Source organism: Lontra canadensis, unplaced genomic scaffold, assembly GCF_010015895.1.
Source record: "Lontra canadensis isolate GAN:19392208 unplaced genomic scaffold, GSC_riverotter_1.0 scaffold78, whole genome shotgun sequence".
In the NCBI taxonomy this organism is placed as follows: domain Eukaryota; kingdom Metazoa; phylum Chordata; class Mammalia; order Carnivora; family Mustelidae; genus Lontra; species Lontra canadensis.
Window position 1 is genome coordinate 1,835,717 of NW_022631072.1, and position 17,287 is coordinate 1,853,003.

The following is a 17,287-nucleotide window of genomic DNA, read 5'->3' on the forward strand; positions in this document are numbered from 1 at the left end:
GTGCTAATGTGAGGTTAAACATGAACCCCTTTGGCTTTCCCGTTAGTTGGAAATGGGAAAAAAAAAAAGGCTGGAATATAGTTGGAATGAGGGAAAAAAAACCACATTTTTTAGTTAGGATGGAGTTTCTGTGGAGAAAAGCAACATGATGGGTTTTACAAGTGGAATCAGTTATTTTGTAACAGCTGCTTATGTCTTCCAATGTTAACATTTTATGTTTCCAGTTTATAAACCTTGTTGATAATTTGATAAAGAATATTTAGCTTTTTGTAGAAAGTATTGAAAATCTTAGAAATATGATCATATTCTATAATGTTAACAGATTTAAAGGTAACTTAGTTTTTTAGCTCTTACCCCAAATTAGTTTCTATACTATAATTTAGATTGAAATTACTGTTTTTTTTTAAGTCATCCCAGTGAAGATCTATTTTATGTTATTTAATATTCTTTCATTGAATTGTGTTACCTGTTTTCTTGTTATAGCACTCATATTTCTTCAAAGAAAACCACTGTTGACATATTGTTAATTTTTCCTGTTGATTTGATTATTTACATTTAGAAATTATATTGTTTTTGAAAGTTGAAAATGTGATGATTTAATGACAAATCAGGAAGAATTAATGTGGAAATATAATTATTTTCCTGTCCTGAACTAAATGTATGGATATCTTTTTTTTGTTTCTTTAATAGATAGCAAACAATAAAGATGCATTGAGGAAGACATGGAACCCTAAGTTTACGTTACGAAGTCACTTTGATGGCATTCGAGCCCTTGCTTTCCACCCCATTGAGCCTGTTTTGATAACAGCATCAGAGGATCACACATTAAAAATGTGGAATTTGCAGAAAACAGCCCCAGCCAAAAAGTGAGAATATTCTACTTTAACTGTATTTGAGTATTTAAATTATCAGTTTTTCAGCAGAAAAATACTTAAATTATTTGTTATTAAATCTCTCAATTTATCAAGTATCCCCTCTAGTTCTTTCTTCTTTACCATGTCACATAATTAGGATTTTTCCCTTCATACTCACAATCTGATACTAGGTTGGAAAACTGACCCTGAAAGAGAAATGGTATTATCTGATAGTTTCCCAGAGTTTCTGAATGCTTTTTACAATCCTTACAGTGTTTTAAATGGTTGTCATATTTGTGGAGTCTCTTATCTATACCAAAGGTTTCTGCTGTTGTTGTAAATAGTTGTAGGCGTGTTTAAAATAATCAAACCCCACCCCAACCCTGTCCTCTTGTTTATTAGGTTTTAGACTTATGATGTAGAATGGAGGGAGGGAAGGCTGATTGAGAGGGGTGAGGGACCTCTCTTTGATTTTGTCTTTTGGCCTTGATCCTTTAGTACTTTCCATACCTACCAGAATGTGTAGACAGAAGGGCACTGTTGTCACTCTTCACTTAACTGCTGGTTCTTGCCTTGGCCCCTTGGTTCCTCTGTTAAGCATGAACAGACATGAGCTGGTATAAACTCTTTTATCAGTCACCATGCTAATCTTAGCCCCACTTGGTGGGGTACTTATTGAAGGTCCCTCTCCTTGTGTCCTTGAATCAGGTGGCTCAGAACCCAGCATGTTCCAGCAAGGGCCCTTCTCTAGTGTCAAGCACTTCGGTTATTGGAAAGGTAGAAATGAACAGGAACTGGAGGACATTAAATAAGTTTTTACCACTGTTAGAGGATATCTGTTGCCAAGTTTAAAAAGAGATCAGTGACTCCTGCTGTGAGTCATACATGGACTAGATAAAATACTTGACTTATCAGTCTGCATCAGATAGCAAGATCAGATCTTGTTAAAACCAAGAGAATCGTCCTATGGCTCAGGTATCTTCAGCAGAGAAAAATTATTTCTTCATTATAAATTGTGCCTTTTGTCTTCTAGTTCTCTAGTCACAATGGGCATCTCATTAGATCAGAGAATGTGTTGTCTTATATAGTCTTGACTAAAACTTAGAGAAATATTTAAACAAGTATCTTGCTGGTGATAGCTTAGTACTAAAACCTTCACATGTAATTACATGGCCTGTTTACCTGTGAGCTTAATATTTTGGAAATGCTTGAGGAGAGAAATCATATGCCTATAGAAAAACTGTAATACAGTATAAGAAATGGTAAGTAATTGACTTTAAATAGAGTTTAAATATTAGGCAGTGTAGACTATATATACATTCAGCATTCTGAATAATGAATAAACTGATGATTTGGGCAATTTTTGCAAGTATCAAGGACAGACATTATTAGCCTTGATGGAAATGCAAAGAAATTTAAGTACCATTTAGTGAAATCCTGTTATGTGCATGGTTCTGTCCTAGGTTGTTTTACTGGTAGAATTTCATTTAATCCTGTGAGTATTTGGTGTTACCCCAGTTTTTTTCTGTTTTGTTTTAAATAGAGAGGAATCAGAAGTTCCAAAAGAATAAATAATTTGCCTGGAGTTAGCCAGTTAATTGAATCCAGAAATGTATCACCTCAAAGCCCATGATGTTCTCTGAGTGTGGCTCTCTCGAGTAGTCAAATAGAATATGACAGTGCTAAGAGCGCATAAGCAGGTATTATTACTAAACAAAGATTTTGTTTCTTGAGGCCACAAAAATATGTGATTGGTATCAGGCAAACTTTCTTAAGTGTCCTAGGTTGAGAATTGTGTACTACCACAGCGTTGGCATTTCTGAAGGCAATTTTGTGGCATATATTCATTGATACTGTTTATTACATTGAAACTGAAATGTGGAGTGGTAAAAATCCTCTCTCTCTCTGATTTAGGAGTACTTCTCTTGATGTGGAGCCTATCTATACATTCAGGGCTCATAAGTAAGTATGTTCTTTTTCTCTGTTTTAAGTCAGCATCAGCATCACTGTACATCAGCCTGATTAAAGTATTTTATTTTCTTTCACTTACATATTTGTGTTACATATTTTTTGTATTTAGTAGCGGTTTTGGGGAGGGGTTTGGATTTTGTTTTTTGTTTTTTGGTAAATGTAAAAAAGATAGTACAGTGTTAAAGACAATTTTATCACTACTAGAGATCCTCGCTGAAATTAAATTTTATTTGGATAACGTTTAAATGTTATATATCTTGTGCTTAAAATAAGTTGATGTGGTAAGATTTAAATATTAAAAATCGGGGCTTTCTTTTCCCTTAAAGATAATCTAGATAAAAATATGAAGAATTTTTAAATTATCACATATGCATGCTTTTCATATTTCCAGGTAAACTTAAGAAATATACTAATTCACTTGATTTAACACAGAGATTGGCATATATTTTATATAAAGGGTCAGATAGTAAATACTTTTTCAGCTTTGTAGGCCATGTATTTTCTGTTATATGTTCTTATTTTTAGCTTAGTTTTATAATCCCTTAAAAAATGTAAGGACCATTCTTAGCTTGAGAACTGTATAAAAACAGACCATGGGCTGGGATTTGGCCCACAGGCCATAGTTCACCAATCTCTGTTTTAGCAGCAGAAGAAAAATGAGCAGTGCTTTTATACTGTTTTTATTCATCGTAGAAAGCAGAAAAATAGAGAGACCTGTGAATAATTAAGCGTTCTTATTTCTAACAAGTCCTATTATCAGATTGATTTTTGGGAATAGAAATTGATTTTTATCTCCCAGAGGTCCAGTGCTTTGTGTGGTAATGAGCAGCAATGGTGAGCAGTGTTACAGTGGTGGTACTGACGGACTGATCCAGGGCTGGAATACCACCAACCCCAACATCGATCCCTATGACTCCTATGGTAGGTTTTCCCCTGAAGACATGAAAGAATAGATTGTTTTCTTTTTACATACTTTACATACCATATATAAGGATAAAATGAGATATTTTAAAAATAAATTGGTAAAAGGGAACAAGGTCTTTATTTTGTTAAAAAGGATTCTTGTATTTAGGAAACAATTTGATATACATATGCTAAAAGAAGAAAGAAAAAAATGTATTATTCCTGAAAAACCAGTTCCTACCCCCCAAAGTTCCATTGATTGGAAATGCTGCCTTGATTGACAATTGTTTTCTTCATTGTAGGCATCTGTACATTACTTGATACATTATTACTAATCTGTAATCATGTTTCCTTGCTATTGCTACATATTCATTACTATTCTTGACAAACAACTGAAGGAAAATGAATGTTACTCATTTATTATTGGAGTGTATAGGAGCTAATGATTTTTAAACTTCGTGACACCAAAAAACTTGAAAGGTCTTAAAAATTAAGAAGTGCCCTTTTAGTCTCGGGAACGGTACCATGAAACATAAATCCACCTTATAATCTGTCACTAGATGTCACCATAAATTCTCTTGCAAAAACTCTTTAGGAATTGACTATTTTGGTTTCCTCTTATATTAAATTCTAGAATGGTGTGGAGTGTCATATTTCTCCTAAAACCATATTTATTTTCATTTTCATTTTAAATTAATTTTACCACCAAACCTAAGTAAAGATAAGAAATTCAGTAAACAAAAAATTTTGCCAACATTTATTTAATAAGCATGTGACATATATATTGTGAAAGGTAAACCCCCTCTCTGTTTTTCCTTACTTCCTTTATCTATCAGGAGGATCAGCTGTCTTCATTCTGTTTCAGGCCAACCACCCTTCCCCTTTTGCTCTTGACCTCATTCTCTCTCGTTTCTTTTGAGACTGCATTTCATTCTCTCTGGCTCTGTCTCACTCTCATCTTAACCCTTACCCTCTTTTCTCTCTTTCCATCCCCTCAGCATATGAGTACATTTAGGTGATTCCTCTCCCCGGCAAGAAAAAGCCTTTCCTTAACTCCACTTTCCTCTTTGGCTTCTGTTTATTCTCTCTTTCCTTCCCCATCTGTGTCTCTTTGGTGGTAATGACTAGAAAACACAGGCAGGAGTTACTAATTCCATGCCTTTCTCCTGTGCCTCGTCCCTCTGCATTCTGGCTATTCCACTTAACTATAATAAGATTATCAGTGACTGTCTAATTGGCTGAGCCAATGTAAAAGGGGTATTTTACAGTCCTTGTTTTTCTAGATGTATTGGCATCTGAAACTGCAGACCACCCCATCCTTTTTGAAATGTGACCACTATTGGCTTTTTGGACACTGAAGTCTGTGATAGTTTCTGTTTCCTATCCTTCATAAACTTTTATTTTTCCCACCTTAGATATCGGCATTTATCGAGACCCAGACCTTATTCATTCTTTGCTTTGTACAGGTATTTTTTTGGTAAACTGAATCTACTTGTGTGGTTTTACATGCTGCTGACTCATAAATGTCTTCTTTAAGCCTCAGGCTGCCTGCAGAACATTTCAGAGTGGCTATCTCATTATCCACAAGTGCTGGGTTTCTTCTCCCATGTATTCCTTATTAGATGATGGCACCACAGAATCACCCAAACTAGAAACCCAATAGTTAGCCTTTTGCCTTGTTCTGTTTACTATCCACACTTTATTAATTACCTACTCCTTTTGATATTACCCCATGAATATTTCTGGAATTTGCCGCTTTTGCTTTGCCCCTTTTACCACTGCCTTCTCTTGCCAGTCTCCTAAAGCAGTCCCTTTGCCTTCATGTCAGTTCTCTCCAGTCTGTCTGCTACACTACAGTGAGGCTACCTTATTAAATACATATGTCACCCAGCTGCTCCTGGAAAACCCGTCAGTGGTTCATTTTGCTTTCAGAATAATTTCCAAGTACCTTAAAATGTCATAGAAATCCCACCTCAGAGTAGCTGCTCTCATCTCATCTACTTCCTCCCTCAAACTTCACACTTCAGTAAATTTCCTCGCGTGTCATGCTTTCTGTCCTTCTGTGATTTTATTGGTGCCAACTCCTTTGCCAGTGGTGGCTTCGTCTAGTTTTTGACTGGTCGATGCCTGTGTACTCCAGGTGTCACTCTCTCCGGGAAGCTTTCACTCACCCCAGTTACTCTCTGGAAACTGGTGTCTGTCACCATTATTATATTTACCACAATGTCTTTTGAGACCAGGACGGTATTGTGTCTTAATTATCTGGGTGGCCCCAGCACCTGACATAGTGCTTGACACATTGTGTTCTCAATATTTTATGGTATGACAGAGAGAAGGTAGAGGACAGATACCATTATTGACATTTTAAACTTGTGTGAGCCATCTTCAGAGTACTGCTTCGTAGAGTCACTGCACAGAGGAATAAGGAAAATTTCCACTTGGACTTGTATTATGAAACGGTGCTAAGTGATCCTCTTCCTCTTTCCTCCCTCCCTGTCACGCACATCATTCACATGTCAGTTTTTGCTATTTGAGTATTTGGGGGTTCCTTTAGGTCTCTGTTCCTGTCCACCCGGAATAACAGAGGCCTGTTGCTCCCGAAAATAACCGCCATTCCAAGTGTGGAGGTCAAGGGGGAGAAGTGTCCCAAAGGAGCCAGGAGAGGAAGGGATCTCTGTTCACTTCCTCAGGGAAGACTTGTGGCCTTTCTGAAGGTGGATAAAATTCAAATGATGTGTGTTAACATGCTTTTAAAAATCTAGACAAATTGAAAGAAAAAAGGGAGGAGAAAGGGAAATACCTAATTTTTCAAAGGAGAGAAATATATACTTAAAATTTTTAATTTATAAACTCTAGACTCTGCATTTGCGTATTTCCAAGCCTCTTTTTAGTTATTACAGCATTTCAGAAGAATAACAGAAACCAGAAAGCATGTTTTATACTGTTCTCAGGCAACTTGGTCTGTATATTTAGTTTCTCTGGGATCTAAGTACCATTAGGGTTTGTTTCTTTTCTCTTGATTTTGCATTCTTGCTGTTTTGTATAGATCCTTCTGTTTTAAGAGGCCCTCTTCTAGGCCACACCGATGCCGTCTGGGGCTTGGCTTACAGTGCAGCACATCAGCGCTTGTTGTCGTGTTCAGCAGATGGCACTCTCCGTTTATGGAATACAACTGAGGTTGCTCCAGCCCTAAGTGTATTTAACGATAATCAAGGTACATACTTTTTAAAAATTATTCTAATGAATTTTTTATAGGACATCTTATTGTAACAGTAAGCAAATAAATAAGTAAATGATTCTACAAACAGTTTAAATTTAATTTGAAGGGGTGTTTTTAAGCAGTGAAAGTATATTTGCTTGAATTTCCAGCTTAATGATTTTTAAAAGCACAATATTTGGTGAAAGAGCACATATTAAAAATGTTTTTTTCAAAATCGAGATATAATTTATATACTGTAAAAACTACATATTAAGGATATGTCCTATTGAGTTTGACAAATAAGTGGCTTTTGCACCTATCAAGGTCTAGAACATTTCTTTCACCTCTTCAAAGTTTCTTTGTGTCTTCCCAGTCCCTCTTCCTGTTCTATTCAGAGGTATGATTTCTTTCATCATAGATAAGTTTTATCTGTTCTGAAATTTCATGTAAGTGGAATCATAGTGTGTACTCTTTTTGTATCTGACTTTTTACTTTATTATGTTTCTGTGTTTCATCCATGTTCTAGTAAGTATCAATTTATTTAGCTATAACTAAATAAATTGATTCATAGTATTTCATTAAATCAGTATATGTATTTATTTACCTCTTGATGGACATGTGGGTTATTTCCAGTTTTTTACCATTATGATCAAAGCTGCTGTGAACATTCACGTATTTTTTAATGAGCTAATAAAGAGCTGGAAGTACAGTTGCTGGGTATTAGAAATGGTATTGTGTATTTAACTTTATGTGAAATTACCAAGCTTTCCAAAGTGGTTGTGCCATTTTATACCACTGACAGCAGTGTATGAGAATTCTAGTTGCTCTACATCCCTAATTATTAACACCTGGTGTCAGTCTGTTTAGTTTTAGCCATTCTGGTGGGTTCATAGCAGTGTTTCATTTTGGTTTTTAATTTGCGTTAGTTTGGTGACTAATTATTTTGAGCACTTATTTTGTGTGCTCATTAGACATTAATCTTACATTCTTCTGTAATATACACATTTTTGAACTGTTTGCTTACTTTAGATTTTGAGCCAAATCAAAAGATAAGATTTTATTCATGCATATCATTCTATTCTGTTTATAAATATACTCCAAGTTTAACCAACTTTTACCCTATTCTAGATGATAGATGAAAATACCTTCTTTATTTTTGAGCTGTGATAACTCATGTCTGGGTTTTGATGAGTTACCTGCATCTAATATTTGTATGGCTCTCTATACAATAATAATAATACTAATTTGAAATTTTACTTTTTTAATTCCGTATTTTTGATGAATTAAAATTTGTTAAAGAGATGGGCTTTTAAAATGAAGAATTCCTATGATGCCAGTTTAAGCCTCAGGTTGTGTGGAAGCAACAAAACTTATAGTCCATACATGTTTTCCATTTAGTTTCCCAGTAAAGGCCTGCATTCTGTGAATCTTTTAGCTGAGTAACAAGTAGAAGACTTGCTGAACAGGTAAGAATAATAAACTAGGCTAGGGCTAAAAGTAACGGAAATAATCTCCATTGAATGGCTATGAGTTAATTTTTATTCTAATGTTGAGTCTACTTCTTAAGGAAATCTTGTGACTATTTGTTTTGCTATTTTATGTGGACATTTTCAAGTATCTGATCACCATTCTCTGAATATGTTGTGACTCTCTTAGAGTTGGGAATCCCTGCCTCTGTGGATCTAGTGAGCAGTGATCCGAGCCATATGGTAGCATCATTCAGCAAAGGATATACAAGCATCTTTAACATGGAAACACAGCAGCGCATTCTCACTCTAGAATCTAACTTAGATTCAGGTATGTATACCAACTTTAAATAGTCTTTGTTTGGATCAAACTTTTAAGCTTTATCAAAATTATAAGTATCAGAGTCAACTACAAAAAATACTTGTTATTATAAAGAGTTCTTGCCTTTTAGTCACAGAACACAGTCACTTAGAAGGATATAATGATTTACAATTGATTTTAAGATTTTGGGTAAAGTTTAAGCACACTTATACTATTTGGAATAGCATTTGAGCTGTTCCAAAGAGGAATCAAATTGTATTTTATACCAAATGGTTGGTTTTCAATTCTATTTGAAGACAGTAATATTTATTCTGAATATAAAATAAATATTTTTCATTTCTCATGATTCCTTTTTTTTTTTTTTTTTGAGATTTTATTTATTTATTTGACAGAGAGACAGCGAGAGAGGAGACACAAGCAGGGAGGGTGGGAGAGGGAGAAGTAGGCTTCCCGCTGAGAAGGGAGCCCAATGTGGGGCTAGATCCCGGGACCCTGGGATCATGACCTGAGCTGAGGGCAGACCCATAAAGACTGAGCTACCCAAGCACCCCTCATGATTTCATTTTTAAAACAACTTAATTTTGAATTAATAATGTAATTTGACAAAGTCTGATTAGAATGTAGATCAAGTTGTGCCTCTCAGAATCTCAAATACAAAGCTTCTTATTGGATATAGAAAGTAAGGAAATAATTTCTCAAATTGTGAAGAAGATACTACAGAATTTTAGTGGTTTTGGCTCCCCCTCCTCCACTTTTTAAAATTTATTTTGTTATTATTTTTTATTAACATATAATGTATTATTAGCCCCAGGGGTACAGGTCTGTGAATCGCCAGGTTTACACACTTCATAGCACATACCTTCCCCAATGTCCATAACCCCACCATGGTTTTGGCTTTTTAACCATTGTGTTTTATCTTTTGGCTTCATCTAGACAGTGATAATTTAGGATGCAGTTGATAAACTGTGTAAACATATACTATTGTTTTAGTCTGAGAACTAATTCTTTAAAAAGAATTACCACAGGGTGCCTGGGTGGCTCAGTCGTTAAGCATCTGCCTTCAGCTCAGGTCATGATCCCAGGAATGATCCCAGGGTCCTAGGATCGAGGCCCACATCGGGCTCCCTGCTTGGCAGAAAGCCTGCTTCTCCCTCTCCCGCTCCACCTGTTTGCGTTCCCTCTGTGTGTGTGTGTCTCTTTATCAAATGAATAAATAAAATCTTAAAAAAAAATTACCACGGCACACTCATGTGCTTCTGTGTGTCTGTGTGTCTTTCTGTCGTTCTCTCTCTCTCCCTCCTTCTCTCTACTTATTTCCTCTCAAAAATTTCCCTTATTCCATTTTGGCTTTCTTCATTTTCTCTTCCCAATCTGTTGGCCTTTGTTCTTTTCTGAGATCATGTGAGAATTGTTTAGGAGGTAGACATGAGTAGAGTTTTGAACTATTTGGATGTAAAAGAGAAAGGCAAAAAAATAAAAACTGAGATTATGGAATAGGAAAAAGAATTTTTTTTTTTTTTTTTGCCAAGAAACATAGGCTGTAGACTGTCAGTAAATTTAAACTCATTTAAATATGTGACCTAAAGCTTACAGTAGTAAAATACAGAAAACAATATAAAACTAAGAAAAATGTGAGCATTTTTGGAATTACTTTCAGAGTTTGTGGTCAATTCATTGAATGTCATGAGTGGTAAAATTGATTTTTAATGACTGCTCTAAATTAATATGATGTGAAGTCTGGAAATTTAATTTTTTTCCTTAAATGTTTGAGTATAAAGTCATATAACTTTTTTCTTTATACTGGAAGCATTTTCTGAGGAATACTGCCAAAAATGTTTTGAACAAAGCAGCATTATTAGAATAAGTGATAATTATTTGAGTTATGATAATATGTCCTGATATTTCCTAAATTATCAGTTTGATTACTTTAGAGTTGTATGATTTAGTCTTTTATTCCTTTCTACCATGACTACCCCTACCTATTTATATTTCACTACGTTCTTCTTTTCTGGAACTTAGCAGATGTCTTTTTAAGTTGAAGTTCTGACCAAAAATGTTTCAAGGTAATAACAGATTTCATACAGAATTTCATACAGATGTCTGGGTGGCTCAGTCGGTTAAGCATCTGCCTTTGGCTCAGGCCATGATCCCAGGGTCCTGGGATCAAGTCCCACATTGGGCCCCTTGCTCAGTGGGGAGCCTGCTTCTCTCTTGGCTTGCTGCTCCCCTCCTCTCTCCCACAAATAAATAAAATCTTAAAAAAAAAAATTTAGAAAGATGAAGGATTTTTGTTTTAAAAATCAGAATAAACTTGCTTTCTACTCATTAATGTCAATGGTCATTTGACTGAAAAAGTCAAAGGTAATTAAAGCAGGTAATTGAGTACTTGTCCATCCGGTGAAAAGTAAACCATTTCTAAGTTGCAAGCTGAATATGAACACTTGGAAGATTTAGATTCATTGTTAGAATGATGATTGGTAGGCCTTCAATTTATTTCTGATGTTCTTTGCCTTTTGCTTACTTGTCTGATGTACCATTAAGTGGAGAACTTCTTCAAAATGTTATTATATAAAAACTCTTGCCTACTTCCATCATTTGATTTCTATCGTAATTATTTCCTAGATCTCAATAGAATTGAATCTATTCTCAGAAACCTCTTTCTCAGAATACACGGGATATTTTACTTAAAGTATTTCTTTTCTGTTACTTTCCTGCTAGATCTTACAGAGGATATTGTTTGTGGTATGGTAGCTCCTGAGGGGAGGAAAATATCTGTATGCTGAATTTTAAAACTAAACTCTTTGCTTAGGACCATTTAAATCAAGTATAACTGACCCAGCGCTTACTCTACATGGTCAAGTGACTTTTTGTTTTGTTCTTAGATAACAGGGTGGGTGGCCCCTGCCATTAACACTGGGAAAAAAACTACCTTCAGTTTTTGAGAGGGGGAGGGAGGGAGGGAGGGAGGGAGAGGGAAACAACGAGCAAGCTGGTAGGAGGGTCAGAGAGTGAGGGAGAAGCCTACTCTCTTCTGAGCAGGGAGCCTGATGTGGGACCCCCGATCCTAGGACCCTGAGATCATGACCTGAGCCACCCAGGTGCCTCCTATCATCAGTTTTTAAGATGTCATATTTTTAGGAACCATAAGAATATCTAATTGAGTACACTAATGTTACAGCTATTTTCACCTATATTTATCTGTATTTTCTATTTTGAATGTAAACTCATAAAAACTATTCTGAGATTAGAAAAAATTTTAACTCTTTTTTGAAATAATTTTAAATATGCAGAAAAGCTTCAAGAATAGTACAAAAACTAGCTACCCTTCACCCAGATTCACTAGTTTTTAGCATTTTGCCACATTTGTGACATTTGCTTTATCACTGTCTATTCTTGTATAATTTTAAATTCTGAACCACTTACAAGAGACATCATAGACTTACACTTCTAGATCCTTCAGCATGTAATTCCTAAACACAGGGACATTCTCTGACATAGCATATTATCAAAATCAGTAAATTTAACAGTGACACTATGCTGTTGTCTAAGTTATTATTTATATTCAAATTTGCCAGATGTCCCAATAATGTACTTTACAAGAAGGGCATCCTTTCCTCTCCCTGGACCATGACATGATTTTTCTTTAACTTTGATGTATCTTAAGTTAGTATTACCTTTATATATATAGATTTTTTCCTTTAAAAGAAAAATAAAGCATCTTAACAAAACTCAGTAATATAAAACTTTTTTTTTTTAAGATTTTTATTTATTTATTTGACAGGCAGAGATCACAAGTAGGCAGAGAGGCAGGCAGAGAGAGAGGAAGGGAAGCAGGCTCCCTGCTGAGCAGAGAGCTTGATGTAGGGCTCGATCCCAGAACCCTGAGATCATGACCTGAGCCGAAGGCAGAGGCTTTAACCCACTGAGCCACCCAGGTGCCCCTAAAAGGTTTTTAAAGATTGATTTCCTTTTGATAAAGGACTTTCAGAAGGGCTTATTGTAGTTTAGGTACCATTTTTGGCAGCTGTGTGATTTCTGTGAGCCACCTGGTTAGGATAGAGGTAGAAGTTAGTATTGGGATTGGCTTTATCACATGATTTGGGGAAATCACAACTTTTTTTTAGATCTTGGTTCATGCACTGTGGTATGGACTTAATGACATGTGGCCTGCCTGTCTCATTGTGCATATAATTGAAATTCTTTGAAAGTTACTATATAATGCACATAGTAGTCAGGATGCTGTTTTAAGATTCTAAACCTGGTAGACTATCAAATGAGGATCATTTCTATTTTTAAGTTTTTATTTATTTATTTTAGAGAGAGCGTGCACACATGTGCATGTGCCAGTTGGAAGGAGAGGCAGAAGGAGGGGGAGAGAGAGAATCTCAAGCAGACTCCGTCCTGAGCACTGAGCTTGATACCGGGCTTGATCTCCTGACCCAGAGGTCATGACCTGAGCTAAAATCAAGAGCCAGACACTTAACCAGCTGAGCCACCTGGGTGCCCAATGACCACTTCTTTTATGATGAAAAAGAGATTAAAGAGCTCAGAAGATCTCTTTGTCATATTTGTCTTCAGATGATAACCATGTGATAACTCTATCTAGAAAGAGTGACAGTTTAAATTTGGGTAGCGTCTACATGTAAATAATTGTAGAATTTTATTAAAGCAGCAGAAGTATTACAAGTCATCAGTGACCCTAGGCTAAGCCCTGGGTGGCACCCGTTGCAGGTGGAAAAGAAAATTTTCATTTGTACATACCTCTAGATTTGTCAGTATGGTATTGCTCAGGCAGTTCTTCTTTCCTAACCTTGAAATTATGAATAGTCACAGAATTAAATGAATTAAAGACAAGTTAAGGTCACATCATTTACCTTTTTAGTTTCTTGGGTGAGTATTCAGTTCTCTTGTATGAAGAAAGAGTAGCCTTAGCTACCTTGTTGCTCTTTTTTTTTCCTTTTTTACAGCCAACTCTTCCTGCCAAATAAATAGAGTCATCAGCCATCCCACTCTTCCCATTAGCATCACTGCTCATGAAGACAGGCACATCAAATTCTACGATAACAATACAGGTAAGTGTTTATTACAGAGTGATCAGTGATAAAGCAAAAAAAAAAAAAAAAAAAAACAAACAACCACAAACAAACCCCATCATAAGTATCCTGATTTGGGTATTTCTTTAATGGCTGTATGTCCAGGAGTAGGCATGGAAACAGATACCCTCCCAGCTCAGTTTTTCTTCATTCTGTCCAGATCTGCTAAGAACTAGTCTTCATGATAGCATATAGCATCATCTTGGTTTATTTAATAGTAAGTAGATACTATGTTTTGGTCCTAGAGCCAAGGTTATGACTATGGACACAATGAAAAGGTCATTCAAATAGCAATAAAATTGATCTCTTGCTGTGAATATGTTGGGGGAAAGTAGAAACATGTTAGAAGTAGAGGCATATGATCATCATATTTTGTTTTAAATTGTTCAGTGTTTGAATAGTTTCAGTGTTAGAGATGGAAACCCGAGTCATTTGGTTTACTCGATTCATTTTTTCATGGACTACTCTTTTCTGTATTACAATATTGACTATCTGGTCCTGATTGATTTGACTTAGGATATGTGGGCTTTCCTATTTTTTTATTGAATTGCATTTTACTAAAGGAAAAATCCTGAAGACCTGTGTTAGAAGGACACTCCATATTAGCAGCCATATTTATCTGAGTATCTGCTTTTGACTTTTGCTGACTTTGCTTAGCTGTGAGTGATGAGTAGTTTAATATTTTAATCCCTTTCTTTATGTTGTTTCCACAAAAATCATTGCCAGATTTTCTTTCTGTTCCTTTGTCTTTGTTTCAGTCTCTTCTGTTCTCACAACCCACCTAATTTGCCTGTAGATAAAGGATGCAAAGTCGCTGATTAATAACGTCTGAGTCTTAGTTAATGAACATGGCTTAAGGGAATATTTGTGTAGAAATGACTGACTTTTCTGTTGTTATTTGAATGAAAAAAATAAAATCCGAAATTTGAGCTTTCGTTTTTCATCATTACCATGGCTGAAGTGGGGAGGGAGATACATTGTTTTAGCTGTTATGGAAAAAGCTACCGATGGAATAACTACACAGAGAGGGGTGACTGGAGAAATCAGTGTAACAAGGTAGCTGACATATAATCAGGGATGAGGAAAGCTATTAATAAAAAGTAACGATCTCTTTTTTTCCAAAGGCAAACTCATCCACTCCATGGTAGCCCACCTAGAAGCTGTTACAAGTCTAGCAGTTGATCCTAATGGCTTGTACTTGATGTCTGGCAGTAAGTACATCAACTATAGTTTATTTATTTATCCTTATTAGTTTCATGTTAATGTAATGTTTCCTTTCATTTTTCTTTTCCTCCCTCTTGATGCAGGTCATGACTGTTCAATACGTTTATGGAACCTAGAAAGTAAGACGTGTATCCAAGAGTTCACAGCTCATCGGAAAAAATTTGAAGAATCAATTCATGATGTGGCTTTCCACCCATCCAAATGCTATATAGCCAGTGCTGGGGCTGATGCACTGGCTAAAGTCTTTGTATGACACAATGCATCATCTTTACCTTCTAGCTCTTTATAAATAATCAACTGCACAAAAAGAGATACAGAAGACCAGGGCAAGAATCAGCCTGTCTTGCCCTTTTGTTCTGCTGAAGGAGCACAGAGAACATTTGTTATAGTTTTGCAATTCGTATACTGTTTTCTAAAACTAAGGTTTGTTCAGGTTGCTGCAAGCTCAGCTGAATCTATGAGCCTAAAAACGGTTTCAAATTTTCCCCCAAATAGGAGCTTTTATTTCTGAGGTGGTTCTAATTCGCTAGGCAGGCCTGAGCGAACGTAAGTTTAGCTTGTCCCTCTTGAGTAAATAGGGCACGCTATAAAGGATAATTAAAAAGCTTGATGACTGGGAATGAGTGGAGGAAGAACAGAAATTTAGACCTAGTTCTCCCCTGAGAAATCTTGTTAAACACATTAGGTAGTCAAAACAATAATCTTGACCATATCTGCTGTACTAACCCCTAAGTGCATAAGGACCAGGCAGTGTTCAAATGAGATTTTAATTTAGCTCTTCTTTCACCTGTGCACATAAAGCACCTGGCAAAGCATTTTACCTGTTAAAGGAAAAAAAAATGCAATAATATGTTAAATATATTATTATTCAGAAATACTAAACAAATATTTAGTTTGTAAGCAGATTTCTATATTGTATTACATTTTTGAAAATAGATTTGGTATCATTGTAAAGTTTAGCTGTCAAAAATCAGTCATCATTATGAATAGTTGGTAGAGTCTGCTTTTACTAAAGGATTTAACTTATTCAGGTTTGAGATTCTGTTTATTTTTAAGGGCAAGCAGGGCATATCTTTATAATAATTTCTGTTAATTTTAAAAATTCACTTTATTCATGTGATATTTATAATACCAGAGTGGTTATCTCATATTGATGAAATCTTACCTTTCAGTGGTTTGAAAAGACAGAAGTTATCTGTGAATACTCATTTGTCAAAACCCACATATCATGCTTCAGATGACCTCTTGCTCTTTCTTTGTCTCTCATATTCAAATTATCTGACATCTACTGAAAAGAGTTTATAACTATTGTGTTTTAACAGCCCAGAGGGTTTGGTTAATGTCAGGCAGCTGCTTTTGCAGTACTAAATAAAGCCAACTGTTTTGTACCCCAGAAGTCCTCCATTGGTATATCCAAGAAGGGGAATCCCCCTGGAAATCTGGATGGAAGAGTTCAGTGCATAACCATAAGCTAAAGAGTTCTCTTTCTCTCTTCCTACCCCTACCCCTCCTCCATTCTTTAATTGGAATACACAGCATGTTTTAATAGGCAGTGTATCAGTGCTGTTTCTGGGGAAACAACTATCCTAAAGAACCAGGCTTCCCGGAGCTCACCTCGCCCATGACCCACATGTGCAGCTCTTGGGATTCCCATGACCCCACTCTTTGGACTTGATGTATAGACCTTATCCCTACAACTGTCTCACCTGTCTTTACAGTCTCTTGTTTGCCACAAATGTCAGAGACCAATGTAGAAATTAGAAATAAATATTAATGCCCAATGTTTCAGCAGAATGTATATGTAATAGTTCTCAGATTTAAAAAATCCATATCCATAAATACTTTTAACCTTTTAATATAATTCCTACATTCCTATCCCCACATATTCCATTGTCATAACAACACTTCTGATGATATGTATATCTCCTCCTTGAAAACGTATTCTTGTGGTGATATGGATAGCAATTGACAATTTTTCTTTAAAATTTCTGTTTTCTGCCTCTAGAGTTTTGCAGTATACAGGCAAATTTCCTTTAAAGATGTGTGCTAGATTTGCCGATTGATATACAGATATGCTTTAATATTTTGACACAGCTACCTTGTCTTTACTCTGTGCTTTGGTTAACAGTGGGCTCAAGGAACTCCTTTGTATAATCAAATGACTTGACCTGGACTTGAGCTACCAGGTGATTGTTTATATTATTCCCATGCAGATATAGAATTCCACATTTTGTTTGGTTCATTCCTCTTTTGGT

At 35.7% G+C, this 17,287-nt stretch overlaps 1 protein-coding gene across 2 annotated transcripts in view; it reads left to right on the forward strand.

Annotated features, from left to right (window-relative positions):
* The window catches only part of STRN (striatin), a 100,157-nt gene extending 83,346 nt beyond the window's left edge, over positions 1-16,811 (forward strand). For both annotated transcript variants that reach the window (XM_032881870.1, XM_032881871.1), the window contains 8 exons: positions 691-866; positions 2,769-2,816; positions 3,625-3,746; positions 6,775-6,942; positions 8,584-8,724; positions 13,683-13,787; positions 14,933-15,019; positions 15,116-16,811. In XM_032881870.1, the coding sequence (XP_032737761.1) occupies positions 691-866; positions 2,769-2,816; positions 3,625-3,746; positions 6,775-6,942; positions 8,584-8,724; positions 13,683-13,787; positions 14,933-15,019; positions 15,116-15,285 (1,017 nt within the window). In that variant the 3' untranslated portion in view covers positions 15,286-16,811. The remainder of the gene's footprint in view (positions 1-690; positions 867-2,768; positions 2,817-3,624; positions 3,747-6,774; positions 6,943-8,583; positions 8,725-13,682; positions 13,788-14,932; positions 15,020-15,115) is intronic.
* Positions 16,812-17,287: the final 476 nt, after the last annotated feature.